The 12,810-nt window shown below is 47.3% G+C and overlaps 1 protein-coding gene across 1 annotated transcript in view; it reads left to right on the top strand.

The window, feature by feature from the left end:
• The window catches only part of PDZD7 (PDZ domain containing 7), a 77,813-nt gene extending 68,068 nt beyond the window's left edge, over positions 1–9,745 (top strand). The window contains exon 16 of the mRNA XM_089683110.1: positions 9,334–9,745. Coding sequence (XP_089539236.1) covers positions 9,334–9,486 — 153 coding nt within the window. The 3' untranslated portion in view covers positions 9,487–9,745. The remainder of the gene's footprint in view (positions 1–9,333) is intronic.
• Positions 9,746–12,810: the final 3,065 nt, after the last annotated feature.

The following is a 12,810-nucleotide window of genomic DNA, read 5'->3' on the forward strand; positions in this document are numbered from 1 at the left end:
AAAATTTAACACACCAGCAGTGTGAAGAGACCTGAAAGTGGCACATGGCAGCAGAGTGTGGCGATGGAGACAGCAGCAATGGGAGGCCGTACAGGGACCCATGACAGACTCTAGACTTGGCAGCAGCATGAGGAGGCGGTATATAGGGGCCCATGGCAGATTAGGGGCCTGGCAGCAGCTATGTGAGGCCCGTAATCTGCCTGCACCCTATGTCAAAAAATTAAACACACCAGCAGTGTGAAGAGACCTGAAAGTGGCACATGGCAGAGTGTGGCGATGGAGACAGCAGCAATGGGAGGCCGTACAGGGACCCATGAGAGACTCTAGACTTGGCAGCAGCATGAGGAGGCGGTATATAGGGGCCCATGGCAGATTAGGGGCCTGGCAGCAGCTATGTGAGGCCCGTAATCTGCCTGCACCCTATGTCAAAAAATTAAACACACCAGCAGTGTGAAGAGACCTGAAAGTGGCACATGGCAGCAGAGTGTGGCAATGGAGACAGCAGCAATGGGAGGCCGTACAGGGACCCATGAGAGACTCTAGACTTGGCAGCAGCATGAGGAGGCGGTATATAGGGGCCCATGGCAGATTAGGGTCTGGCAGCAGCTATGTGAGGCCCGTAATCTGCCTGCACCCTATGTCAAAAAATTTAACACACCAGCAGTGTGAAGAGACCTGAAAGTGGCACATGGCAGCAGAGTGTGGCGATGGAGACAGCAGCAATGGGAGGCCGTACAGGGACCCATGAGAGACTCTGGACTTGGCAGCAGCATGAGGAGGCGGTATATAGGGGCCCATGGCAGATTAGGGGCCTGGCAGCAGCTATGTGAGGCCCGTAATCTGCCTGCACCCTATGTCAAAAAATTTAACACACCAGCAGTGTGAAGAGACCTGAAAGTGGCACATGGCAGCAGAGTGTGGCGATGGAGACAGCAGCAATGGGAGGCCGTACAGGGACCCATGAGAGACTCTGGACTTGGCAGCAGCATGAGGAGGCGGTATATAGGGGCCCATGGCAGATTAGGGGCCTGGCAGCAGCTATGTGAGGCCCGTAATCTGCCTGCACCCTATGTCAAAAAATTAAACACACCAGCAGTGTGAAGAGACCTGAAAGTGGCACATGGCAGCAGAGTGTGGCGATGGAGACAGCAGCAATGGGAGGCCGTACAGGGACCCATGAGAGACTCTGGACTTGGCAGCAGCATGAGGAGGCGGTATATAGGGGCCCATGGCAGATTAGGGGCCTGGCAGCAGCTATGTGAGGCCCGTAATCTGCCTGCACCCTATGTCAAAAAATTAAACACACCAGCAGTGTGAAGAGACCTGAAAGTGGCACATGGCAGCAGAGTGTGGCGATGGAGACAGCAGCAATGGGAGGCCGTACAGGGACCCATGAGAGACTCTAGACTTGGCAGCAGCATGAGGAGGCGGTATATAGGGGCCCATGGCAGATTAGGGGCCTGGCAGCAGCTATGTGAGGCCCGTAATCTGCCTGCACCCTATGTCAAAAAATTTAACACACCAGCAGTGTGAAGAGACCTGAAAGTGGCACATGGCAGCAGAGTGTGGCGATGGAGACAGCAGCAATGGGAGGCCGTACAGGGACCCATGAGAGACTCTGGACTTGGCAGCAGCATGAGGAGGCGGTATATAGGGGCCCATGGCAGATTAGGGGCCTGGCAGCAGCTATGTGAGGCCCGTAATCTGCCTGCACCCTATGTCAAAAAATTAAACACACCAGCAGTGTGAAGAGACCTGAAAGTGGCACATGGCAGCAGAGTGTGGCGATGGAGACAGCAGCAATGGGAGGCCGTACAGGGACCCATGAGAGACTCTGGACTTGGCAGCAGCATGAGGAGGCGGTATATAGGGGCCCATGGCAGATTAGGGGCCTGGCAGCAGCTATGTGAGGCCCGTAATCTGCCTGCACCCTATGTCAAAAAATTTAACACACCAGCAGTGTGAAGAGACCTGAAAGTGGCACATGGCAGCAGAGTGTGGCGATGGAGACAGCAGCAATGGGAGGCCGTACAGGGACCCATGAGAGACTCTGGACCTGGCAGCAGCATGAGGAAGCGGTATATAGGGGCCTATGGCAGATTAGGGGCCTGGCAGCAGCTATAGGAGGCCCATAATCTGCCAGCACCCTATGTCAAAAAATTCAACACACCAGCAGTGTGTGAGGAGACCTCAAAGTGGCACATGTTTGAGGCATGATTCATGGCGGATTTAGTCAGTTGTGTCAGGAACTGGTGGTTTGAAATCCAGACTAATCCACGCCTGATTCATTTTCACAAACGTGAGTCTCTCCACACTTTGGGTGGACAGTCGTGTCCTCCGCGGAGTTACAATACCTCCTGCCGCACTAAACACGCGCTCCGATGCCACGCTACTGGCCGGGCATGACAGCCTTTCAAGGGCAAATTCAGCTAGTTGGGGCCAAAGGTCAAGTTTCGTTGCCCAGTAGTCAAGGGGATTGTCTACCTCGGTTGGCAGGGTGCTGTCCAAGTAGGCCCAAGCCTGTTGTTTGAGCTCCTGCTCCAGGTCCACCTGATGCTGCTGCTGCTGCTGCGGCTGGTTAGTAGTTTCCTCACTGCGCTGGTGAAGAAAGCTACTCATCATCGACTGCAGACTGAGGCAGCCACTGCTGGTGGAGCTGCCACTGCTCCTACCACCCCACCCCTCCCCTGCTGCCATGCCAGCGGAACGCGAGCGCACAGGGCCCACAGTGTCTGAGGATGGACGTTGGCGCACAAAGGCAGAGACCAACTGACTACATAGGTGGTTTTTATAGTACGTAATTTTGGCCTCCCTCTCAGCAGGTGTGAAAAAGGCCACCATTTTGGACCGGTAGCGAGGGTCCAACAAGGTGGACAGCCAAAAGTCATCCCTCTGTCTGATGGTTATTATTCGGCTGTCGCTACGCAAGCAACCGAGCATGCTATGGGCCATTTGTGCCAAGGAATGCGAGGGACTCCCTGCCTCCATCTCCACAGCATACTGCCACGGTGCGTCTGGGTCCTCTGTCTCCTCCTCCTCCTCCTCTACCAGATGCTCCTGCTCCTCCACTCCTGTCCGCTGAGTGGAAAAACCACCCATTTCACTCAATAATTCCTGAGCACAAATGTCCTCCTCTACCTCCTCCTCTTCTTCCTGTCCTGCCCCCACAGGGGTCATGTGGCGTTGACATCTGTGCGCCACGTCTACCGCACCCTGACCAGCCATTGTTAACAGCATTTGTTCCAGGACGTGCAACAGAGGAATGACGTCGTTCATCCCATAGTCCTGCCGACTCACGAATAGCGTGGCCTCCTCAAAGGGCCTGAGCAAGCGGCAGGTGTCACGCATGAGCTGCCAATGGCTGACATCTAAGTTACACAGGGGAGTACCTTTATCCGCTTGTAACATCAGGAAATCGGTGATGGCCTTTCGCTGCTCGTAAAGGCGGTCTAACATGTGTAGGGTTGAATTCCACCTTGTTGCAACGTCGCAGATCAGGCGATGCTGTGGAATTCCGTTCTGCCGCTGCAGCTCAATGAGGGTGTTCTTTGCGGTGTAGGAATGGCTGAAATGCATGCACAGTTTACGTGACATTTTAAGGATGTCTTGCAGTGGGATGGTGGATTTTAGGAACCGCTTGACAACCAGATTGAACACGTGAGCCATGCATGGCGCATGGCACAACCTTCCTTGACGCAGAGCAGACACCATGTTCTTTCCGTTGTCAGTCAACATGGTTCCGATTTTTAGTTTGCGCGGAGACAGCCATCTGTCGATTTCTCTGTTCATTACACTCAGCAGTTCCTCCCCTGTGTGACTACGTTCGCCAAGGCATACCAGGTGCAGCACAGCGTGACACCGTTGCGCCCTGCACATGTGATATGCCGGTCGGGTAATGGGACTTGGCAGGGGGGTGGCGGCTGAGGACACGGCGGAAAAAGAGGTGGTAGAGGCGGACATGCTTGCTGGACCAAGGACGTGCAAACGTGGAGGCAAAAGCGTCGTGACCTGTCCAAGTTGCTGGTGCGGCTGTGCCGGCACCACGTTCACCCAGTGGGCCGTAAATGACATGTACTGTCCCTGACCGTAGTTACAGCTCCACACGTCGGCGCTGCCGTGCACTTTGGCAGAGACCGACATGCTCAAAGACTGGCCCACCATCTCTTCTACATGTGAATGCAGGGCTGGCACTGCCTTTTGGGCAAAGAAATGACGGCTTGGCACTCTCCACCGCGGCGCGGCACAAGCCATCATTTCTCGGAAAGGTGCTGAGTCCACCAGTTGGAAAGGGAGGGACTGCAGCACCAGCAACTTGGACAGGAGGACGTTCAGCTTTTGCACCGTCGGGTGCGTGCTCGCAAACTGTTGTCTCTTGGATACGGATTCCAAGAAAGACTGTTGACGGAATCCGAGAAGAGGAGTAGCAGGAGAAGGAGCATCTGAACGAGCGGAAGATGCCAATGAGCGACAACTCCCCTCAGCAGAGGTGTTGGAGCCTTGACTGGCTGATAGAGGGCGATTGACGACGTCGGGTGACGGAGCAAGTAACGGAGCGGGTGATGGAGCGGGGGCTGGGGCAGGCAGAACCGCCGTATGTTTATCACGGTTTTCCCAGGCCACCGAATGGTGACGCTGCATATGCTGACGCAACGCTGTAGTCCCAACATGGGCCCCCTGGCCACGCTTGCATTTCTGGCCACATAGTCGACATACGGCTACGTTTACTTCCTCGGGCGGCTTGAGGAAAAATTGCCACACCACCGAGTAGGAAACTTTGCCCCCGCTACTCTTCACTGGCTGACTGCTACTTCCTCCGTGCGCACCGGCACCACTACTGGCCGTGGTGGTAGGCTGCAGTGGAGCTGGTGCTCTACTCCGTGGACGTTTGGCTCCACTGACACTGATGCGACCCTGCTGCTGTCTCCTGGGCAACCCACCGACTGTTTTGCTCGCTGCCAAGCTGCCACCCTCTTCTCCTGATGATGCGGAAGAAATTGCCTGATGACGACGAGGCTGCCAAGTGCGATCAACCTCCTCATCATCAAGTAGGGTCTCCGCCTCACTACTAGCCCCCTCGGCTGCGTCTGGGTCAGGAGACAGACCTGTCTCTAGACCGGCTACCGAGCCACTCTCCTCGCCAGTACTTGTTCGCTTGGCTGCTGAAAAGGCCGATGTCTCCCCCCGTTCCTGACCGCCCTCTGTTAGCTCTTCCTCACTGTACAGTGGGGCTGAGCCCACAGCATGCGATACTTCGCTTGGTGAGGGAACAGCAAAGGACAGGGGCAGGTAGAGGACACGTGATTTCAGTGGGCTTGGTCCCGGGCCATGCCAACTAACGGTTGTGTCTGACGTACCCACCGACCGTTGGCTGTAGGTGTCAGAGGTGACCTGGGAAGAGGAAGACGACCGAGCCAACCAATCAATGACGGCAGGGTTGTCGGTGGAGACACGACCGCTGGATGACACCGGGAGCACTGGCCTCTGGCTGCGAATACTGCTGCCTCGACCCCTTCCTCTGCTGCCACGTCTGCTCGCTCCTAAAACATTGCCTCCTCTGCCACTCCTCTGCATGTTGTCTGACATACTATTTAATTCAACGATTAGGTGTCCCTGAGTAACAATTCTCTGGCACTCAGTAACAATTCTGTCTGTCCCTGAGTATGAATTCTGTGGCCCTGAGTAACAATTCTGTGTCTGTGCGAGTAACAATTCTGTGTCTGTGCGAGTAACAATTCTGTGTCTGTGCAAGTAACAATTTTGTGTCTGTGCGAGTAACAATTCTCTGGCACTCAGTAACAATTCTGTCTGTCCCTGAGTAACAATTCTCTGGCACTCAGTAACAATTCTGTCTGTCCCTGAGTAACAATTCTCTGGCACTCAGTAACAATTCTGTCTGTCCCTGAGTATGAATTCTGTGGCCCTGAGTAACAATTCTGTGTCTGTGCGAGTAACAATTCTGTGTCTGTGCAAGTAACAATTTTGTGTCTGTGCGAGTAACAATTCTCTGGCACTCAGTAACAATTCTGTCTGTCCCTGAGTAACAATTCTCTGGCACTCAGTAACAATTCTGTCTGTCCCTGAGTATGAATTCTGTGGCCCTGAGTAACAATTCTGTGTCTGTGCGAGTAACAATTCTGTGTCTGTGCAAGTAACAATTTTGTGTCTGTGCGAGTAACAATTCTCTGGCACTCAGTAACAATTCTGTCTGTCCCTGAGTAACAATTCTCTGGCACTCAGTAACAATTCTGTCTGTCCCTGAGTAACAATTCTCTGGCACTCAGTAACAATTCTGTCTGTCCCTGAGTAACAATTCTCTGGCACTCAGTAACAATTCTGTCTGTCCCTGAGTAACAATTCTCTGGCACTCAGTAACAATTCTGTCTGTCCCTGAGTAACAATTCTCTGGCACTCAGTAACAATTCTGTGTCTGTGCGAGTAACAATTCTGTGTCTGTGCAAGTAACAATTTTGTGTCTGTGCGAGTAACAATTCTCTGGCACTCAGTAACAATTCTGTCTGTCCCTGAGTAACAATTCTCTGGCACTCAGTAACAATTCTGTCTGTCCCTGAGTAACAATTCTCTGGCACTCAGTAACAATTCTGTCTGTCCCTGAGTAACAATTCTCTGGCACTCAGTAACAATTCTGTCTGTCCCTGAGTATGAATTCTGTGGCCCTGAGTAACAATTCTGTGTCTGTGCGAGTAACAATTCTGTGTCTGTGCAAGTAACAATTTTGTGTCTGTGCGAGTAACAATTCTCTGGCACTCAGTAACAATTCTGTCTGTCCCTGAGTAACAATTCTCTGGCACTCAGTAACAATTCTGTCTGTCCCTAAGTAACAATTCTCTGGCACTCAGTAACAATTCTGTCTGTCCCTGAGTATGAATTCTGTGGCCCTGAGTAACAATTCTGTGTCTGTGCGAGTAACAATTCTGTGTCTGTGCAAGTAACAATTTTGTGTCTGTGCGAGTAACAATTCTCTGGCACTCAGTAACAATTCTGTCTGTCCCTGAGTAACAATTCTCTGGCACTCAGTAACAATTCTGTCTGTCCCTGAGTAACAATTCTCTGGCACTCAGTAACAATTCTGTCTATCCCTGAGTATGAATTCTGTGGCCCTGAGTAACAATTCTGTGTCTGTGCGAGTAACAATTCTGTGTCTGTGCAAGTAACAATTTTGTGTCTGTGCGAGTAACAATTCTCTGGCACTCAGTAACAATTCTGTCTGTCCCTGAGTAACAATTCTCTGGCACTCAGTAACAATTCTGTCTGTCCCTGAGTAACAATTCTCTGGCACTCAGTAACAATTCTGTCTGTCCCTGAGTAACAATTCTCTGGCACTCAGTAACAATTCTGTCTGTCCCTGAGTAACAATTCTCTGGCACTCAGTAACACTTCTGTCTGTCCCTGAGTATGAATTCTGTGGCCCTGAGTAACAATTCTGTGTCTGTGCGAGTAACAATTCTGTGTCTGTGCAAGTAACAATTTTGTGTCTGTGCGAGTAACAATTCTCTGGCACTCAGTAACAATTCTGTCTGTCCCTGAGTAACAATTCTCTGGCACTCAGTAACAATTCTGTCTGTCCCTGAGTAACAATTCTCTGGCACTCAGTAACAATTCTGTCTGTCCCTGAGTATGAATTCTGTGGCCCTGAGTAACAATTCTGTGTCTGTGCGAGTAACAATTCTGTGTCTGTGCAAGTAACAATTTTGTGTCTGTGCGAGTAACAATTCTCTGGCACTCAGTAACAATTCTGTCTGTCCCTGAGTAACAATTCTCTGGCACTCAGTAACAATTCTGTCTGTCCCTGAGTAACAATTCTCTGGCACTCAGTAACAATTCTGTCTGTCCCTGAGTAACAATTCTCTGGCACTCAGTAACAATTCTGTCTGTCCCTGAGTAACAATTCTCTGGCACTCAGTAACAATTCTGTCTGTCCCTGAGTAACAATTCTGTCTGTCCCTGAGAATGAATTCTGTGGCCCTGAGTAAGAATTCTCTGGCACTCAGTAACAATTCTGTCTGTCCCTGAGTAACAATTCTCTGGCACTCAGTAACAATTCTGTCTGTCCCTGAGTAAAAATTCTGTGGCCCTAATAACGTTTCTGTGGCCCTAAGTAACAATTCTCTGGCACTGAGTAACAATTCTGTCTGTCCCTGAGTATGAATTCTGTGGCCCTAACTAGCGTTTCTTTGTCCCTAAATAACGATTCTGTGGCCCTCATTAACAAGTCTGTGTCCCTGAGTAATGGTTCTCTGTCCCTAAGTAACTTCTCTCTGTCCCCAATTCTCGTTTCTGTGGCCCTAACTCTGTCCCTGTCCCTAGTACAGAGCGGTCTGCCTCTGTTCAATGACTGCAGGCAAATGAAGATTTCCAAAATGGCCGCTATATATACCTCGACCATTACACAGTGCTGGCTGGCTGGCTGCTGATTGGCTGATGCGATCACATGTCGTTGAGGAATGCATTATGGGGCAGCGCGCCTTGTCTGCGCGCCTTCCCCGACATCCCCGCTCCGTCGCCGCACATGTCAGCCGCCATTTTCGGAAAAATTTCGATTCGCGCGTCCGAATTAGGCTGTTTTTCGGATTCGGCACGAATCGAAATTTTTCCGATATTCGACTCGAATTCCACTTCGGATACTTCGATTCGCTCATCTCTAGTGCTAACCAACAGTGACTACATAGGTACGGCATAGATGTTACTGGCAAAATGAGCAGGACAGGACCAATAGTTGGGTAAGTAACAACTGACACTATAATAGGTAGCAGAAAAGTGATATTAAATATGCCAGGGCATTTTACCACTTACCACCAATTTAAGGGGTCACTTTAAAACAATACTATGATTCTGCTGATGCATTCTTGTATACTGACTTGTCTAGCAATCAGTTCAGAAGTTAAAGTGCTAAAGCCAGTGATGTTACATCCAACCTTTAAGGCTATGGTCCTAGTCTCTATATTGTCACCCCCTTCCTTCCTCCATGTCCCCCTTCCTTTACCTCTAATCCTTCTCCGCTCTTCCTTATCATTTTTCTAGAATAGATTATACAAACTGTAGACATAAAGTATGCCTGCCAATGTCTATATACTGTATATAGTGAAATGGTATCTATAGCTGAACTGTGTGCTCTTATACTATATATGTAGTTATATAAATAGATTCATTGTCACTCCGCTCTTCTTTTTTCCTGGATTTGTATATGCACTGCAAACATGGAAATAGTGTGCATTTAACCTGTATAGTGTAAGTGCAAAACCTACTTTTTGTATTTAAAATTTCGATAACCTTTACCTTAAAAAAAAAAGTACTAACACCAGTTTTTTTATATAGGCAGGCTATGAGCTTGTCTCTGTGGATGGGGAAACCCTGCAGAGCGTAACACACCAGCGGGCAGTGGACGTCATTCGTCAGTCCTACAGCAACAAACAGAAGGAGCCAATGGAGCTGGTTGTTAAAATTCCAAAGAAAAGCGAGAAACAATAACTTTGTACTTTTCATACCGCTCTGTCACTTGCACTCAAACCTTCCATGAATGTAACTGGCATCATACCGATTATTTGGTCCACTCCTGAGATCAGTGCTGTATGGTATCACTGCAAGTGCCTAATGAAATTCTCTCGGTCTTCCTTATGCTTCCTAGCAATCTGTACTACACATGATTACATGTATATAAAACACACCAGAAGAAAGACCATGCTTTTATTTTTGTTACCTATGTATATAATATAATGATCTTTTTTAGACTAACAATAAAGTTTTTATTGCACTAAAACACAGTCATGTGACTTCCTCTCAACCAGACTTTGAGTAAATTTGCTGAATTAAAGCAATCATTCAACGAGGATGCTAACTGCACTGTCTAATATAGGCAAAGATAAGAAGCAGTCTTTAAAAGGAAATATGATTTTAATTCTTAAAGAAAATCATGTATGTAAAATAGAATTCATAACAACTCAAATTTAAGAAAGTAGTTGATCTTAAATAATGATGCATTTTCTGAGTACCTATTTTGAGCTATTGCTGCAAACTTATAAAGATTTCATCACCTTTTCCATTAAGGACAAAGTTACAATCTCTTTATATAGACCCCGCCCTGGACCCCTAATACTAACCTTGCCAGTGCTCTCTTGCTGCTCCTGCCTCCATCACCGCTGGCACTATAATGACTGGTACAGTGATGGCTACAACTAGAAGATAAGGGGAGCGATAACGTCATGTGACAGTTCTCAGGCCTAGTGATTGGCTGCTAAACCCAAGCACTGTAACTGGGGAGGAAGTCACATGCTCCCCTATACTCAAAAGCATTGGGTGTTGCCACCAGCTGTGATGGACACAGGAACTGTGGAGGAGTGCTGGTAAAGTAGTATAAGTATATAAATGGTGATATGGCCAGTAACACACCTACTGTATTAGAGAAACAAAACTCTGGATGAAGGAGCACAGGGAGCACCTTTGGACAGCAGCATTGTCGATCTGGGGGGAGGGCAGTGTTAGATGGACTCGCAGATTTAAAGTGTTCCTAAACCCAGAACCGTGCATTCACTATATCTGGTCTCCCAGTACACTGAACATGAAATGCAATTCTTTTAGTAAATATAAACTGCTATTTTTTTCTCATCAGCAGTTAGAGCAGTCTTGTGACTTTTATCAGTATCCAGCAGAGCACTGGGTAAATCTTGTAGGAGAAGTTTTCATTCTCCCCTGATTGCCCTATGAGGCTGCATAACCCCTGACCCTCTGTCTGGACAGAGCTGATTGGCCCTGTGCTGATCACATGCACCCTCCCAAGAAATTTTTTTTTTTAACAATACATACCAAACTGAGCATGTGCCAGTGCCACTTGCCCCCCAAGCTCTGTTCTATCAGCAGATGGATTGGGGACAGTAGAAGGAGAAGAGGATCAGAGAAGACAGTATCCCACATCCTTTTCACACAATGTGGAGGATTAACCCCTTAGGTACCACAGTGAGTATAACAAGCATGCTTTTCTGCATATACAGACTGATTTTACTGTTGTGGGTTTATTAACACTTTAAATACACCAACCAACTGAAACCAAACTCCAGCTCACACAGCAATTTTACATTTTTTTTTCTTTTAGGATAAAGGTTTTACATGAATATATAATTGTAAGCATCCTTGTCAGTGGTAAATGTTTTGTCTCAGCACACCTAACTGATACACTTGATCTTTTGAGAAAAAAAAACCAAACCTACTTACTGGCCAGATCTCCAGATGAAAATAAAAGAAAGAATGTCAAAAGAAAAAAAAATAATGCACCCACCACATCTAAGAATTGGTAAGCTGCAATATAATAAATGTTTGCTTTTGAGTTTACTACTGTTTTAATATAGGGAATACAAGCATAACAGAACACTATTTGTATTCAAAAGAAAGAGGACAGATGATGTTTGCCTTTCTGTCTCCAATTGAAACTCCTGACTGGAAATAGCAGTAGTAAGGGGAGTCACTCTGACTCTTTCATTTACGTCTGTAAATTTTAGCAAAAACATTAGCTTCTTTCAAGAAAGCAGAGAAATGACATAGAAAAAGGACAATATAGTGCCAGCCACTGGTTTCATATGAAAATATAATATTTTTAGTCATGACAATAATAAAGAATATTTTAAACGCCTCTACATTCTCACACATACGTAGCACCTTGGCAGTTGGAGGGCAGCCTGTCTGACTGCACTGCTTCATTAGATTTTAGGCTTCTTTCTTCCCACAAATAAATGACCATGTCAGGAAAAACTTGTATAAATAGAACTTGCTATTTGGCACTGCGAACTTTTGCATTTTTTCCTTCTAGAATAGCAAATCCCCACATTCTATCAAAGCACAAATACAGCACAGAGAAACACGGACAAATTTAGACATCTCTGATCTGTGCGATCACATCAGGGTAGTGTCCCAGGTGAATTCAGCCTTTAGAATGGTATTAATAAATACTGACACCACTGAACATTGTACAGATCAATGATCACTGCCATTTTGGCAGTGGCGGACAGTTGTGTTAGATTGCATGTCTAGATTCTGACAGTGCCTCATACTTAACACATCATTACACCCAAAACTAATATTTCCTTTGGTGGTGGATGTTGATGAATTAAAGCAGATTCTTATATAGCTTGACTAGTCTGATGGCTAGGTCTTGAGTTCCCAGCTATGGACATTTGTGGAAGGGGGGGGGGGGCACATACCCCTCTTTGATGTTTAATTCATTTTTACATTATAGCAAATATAACTGAAAGAATGGGAACACCCACAGGTAGGTGGCAACACCCAAAACACCAAAGAGGGTGGAAAGAAAGTCTGGAAATACTGCAGCATGATCTTGTTGCTGGAGTCCCCAAAGGCTTTAGGATTAACAGCTCGCTCATTACACTCAAAATGTAACTAATATATGACTTTTAGAATGATTGGTCCTTTATATATGAAAAAAAAATTAATGTTGCCCATAGAAACCAATGTTCATTGTCCGATGCTACACAGAAAAAAAGAAAGACTTGTTTTTTTCTGAAAACTTTCTGAAAAAGCCTGATATATTCTGTATATGCTGCAAATATGCACTGATAAGGTTGTTGCTTTACAATGTACTGACTCTGCTGCACATTTAGGCCCCATGTACACGGGACATTTCTGAACGTTGGAAACCGACTGCTGGAAAACGTAGTTTAAAAACATCTGTTCAGCCGCGTTTGCATAATGCGTTTATGCGCGTTTGCATTTAGAAGCGTTTTTGAAAATAAGCACAGGAGAACCTCTTAAATGCCCAGAATGCACTGAAAAGTGGTAAATTATTAA

The sequence above is a fragment of the Staurois parvus genome, unplaced genomic scaffold (assembly GCF_062004578.1).
Source record: "Staurois parvus isolate SC_StPar_1 unplaced genomic scaffold, SC_StPar_1.0 ptg000303l, whole genome shotgun sequence".
Lineage (NCBI taxonomy): Eukaryota > Metazoa > Chordata > Amphibia > Anura > Ranidae > Staurois > Staurois parvus.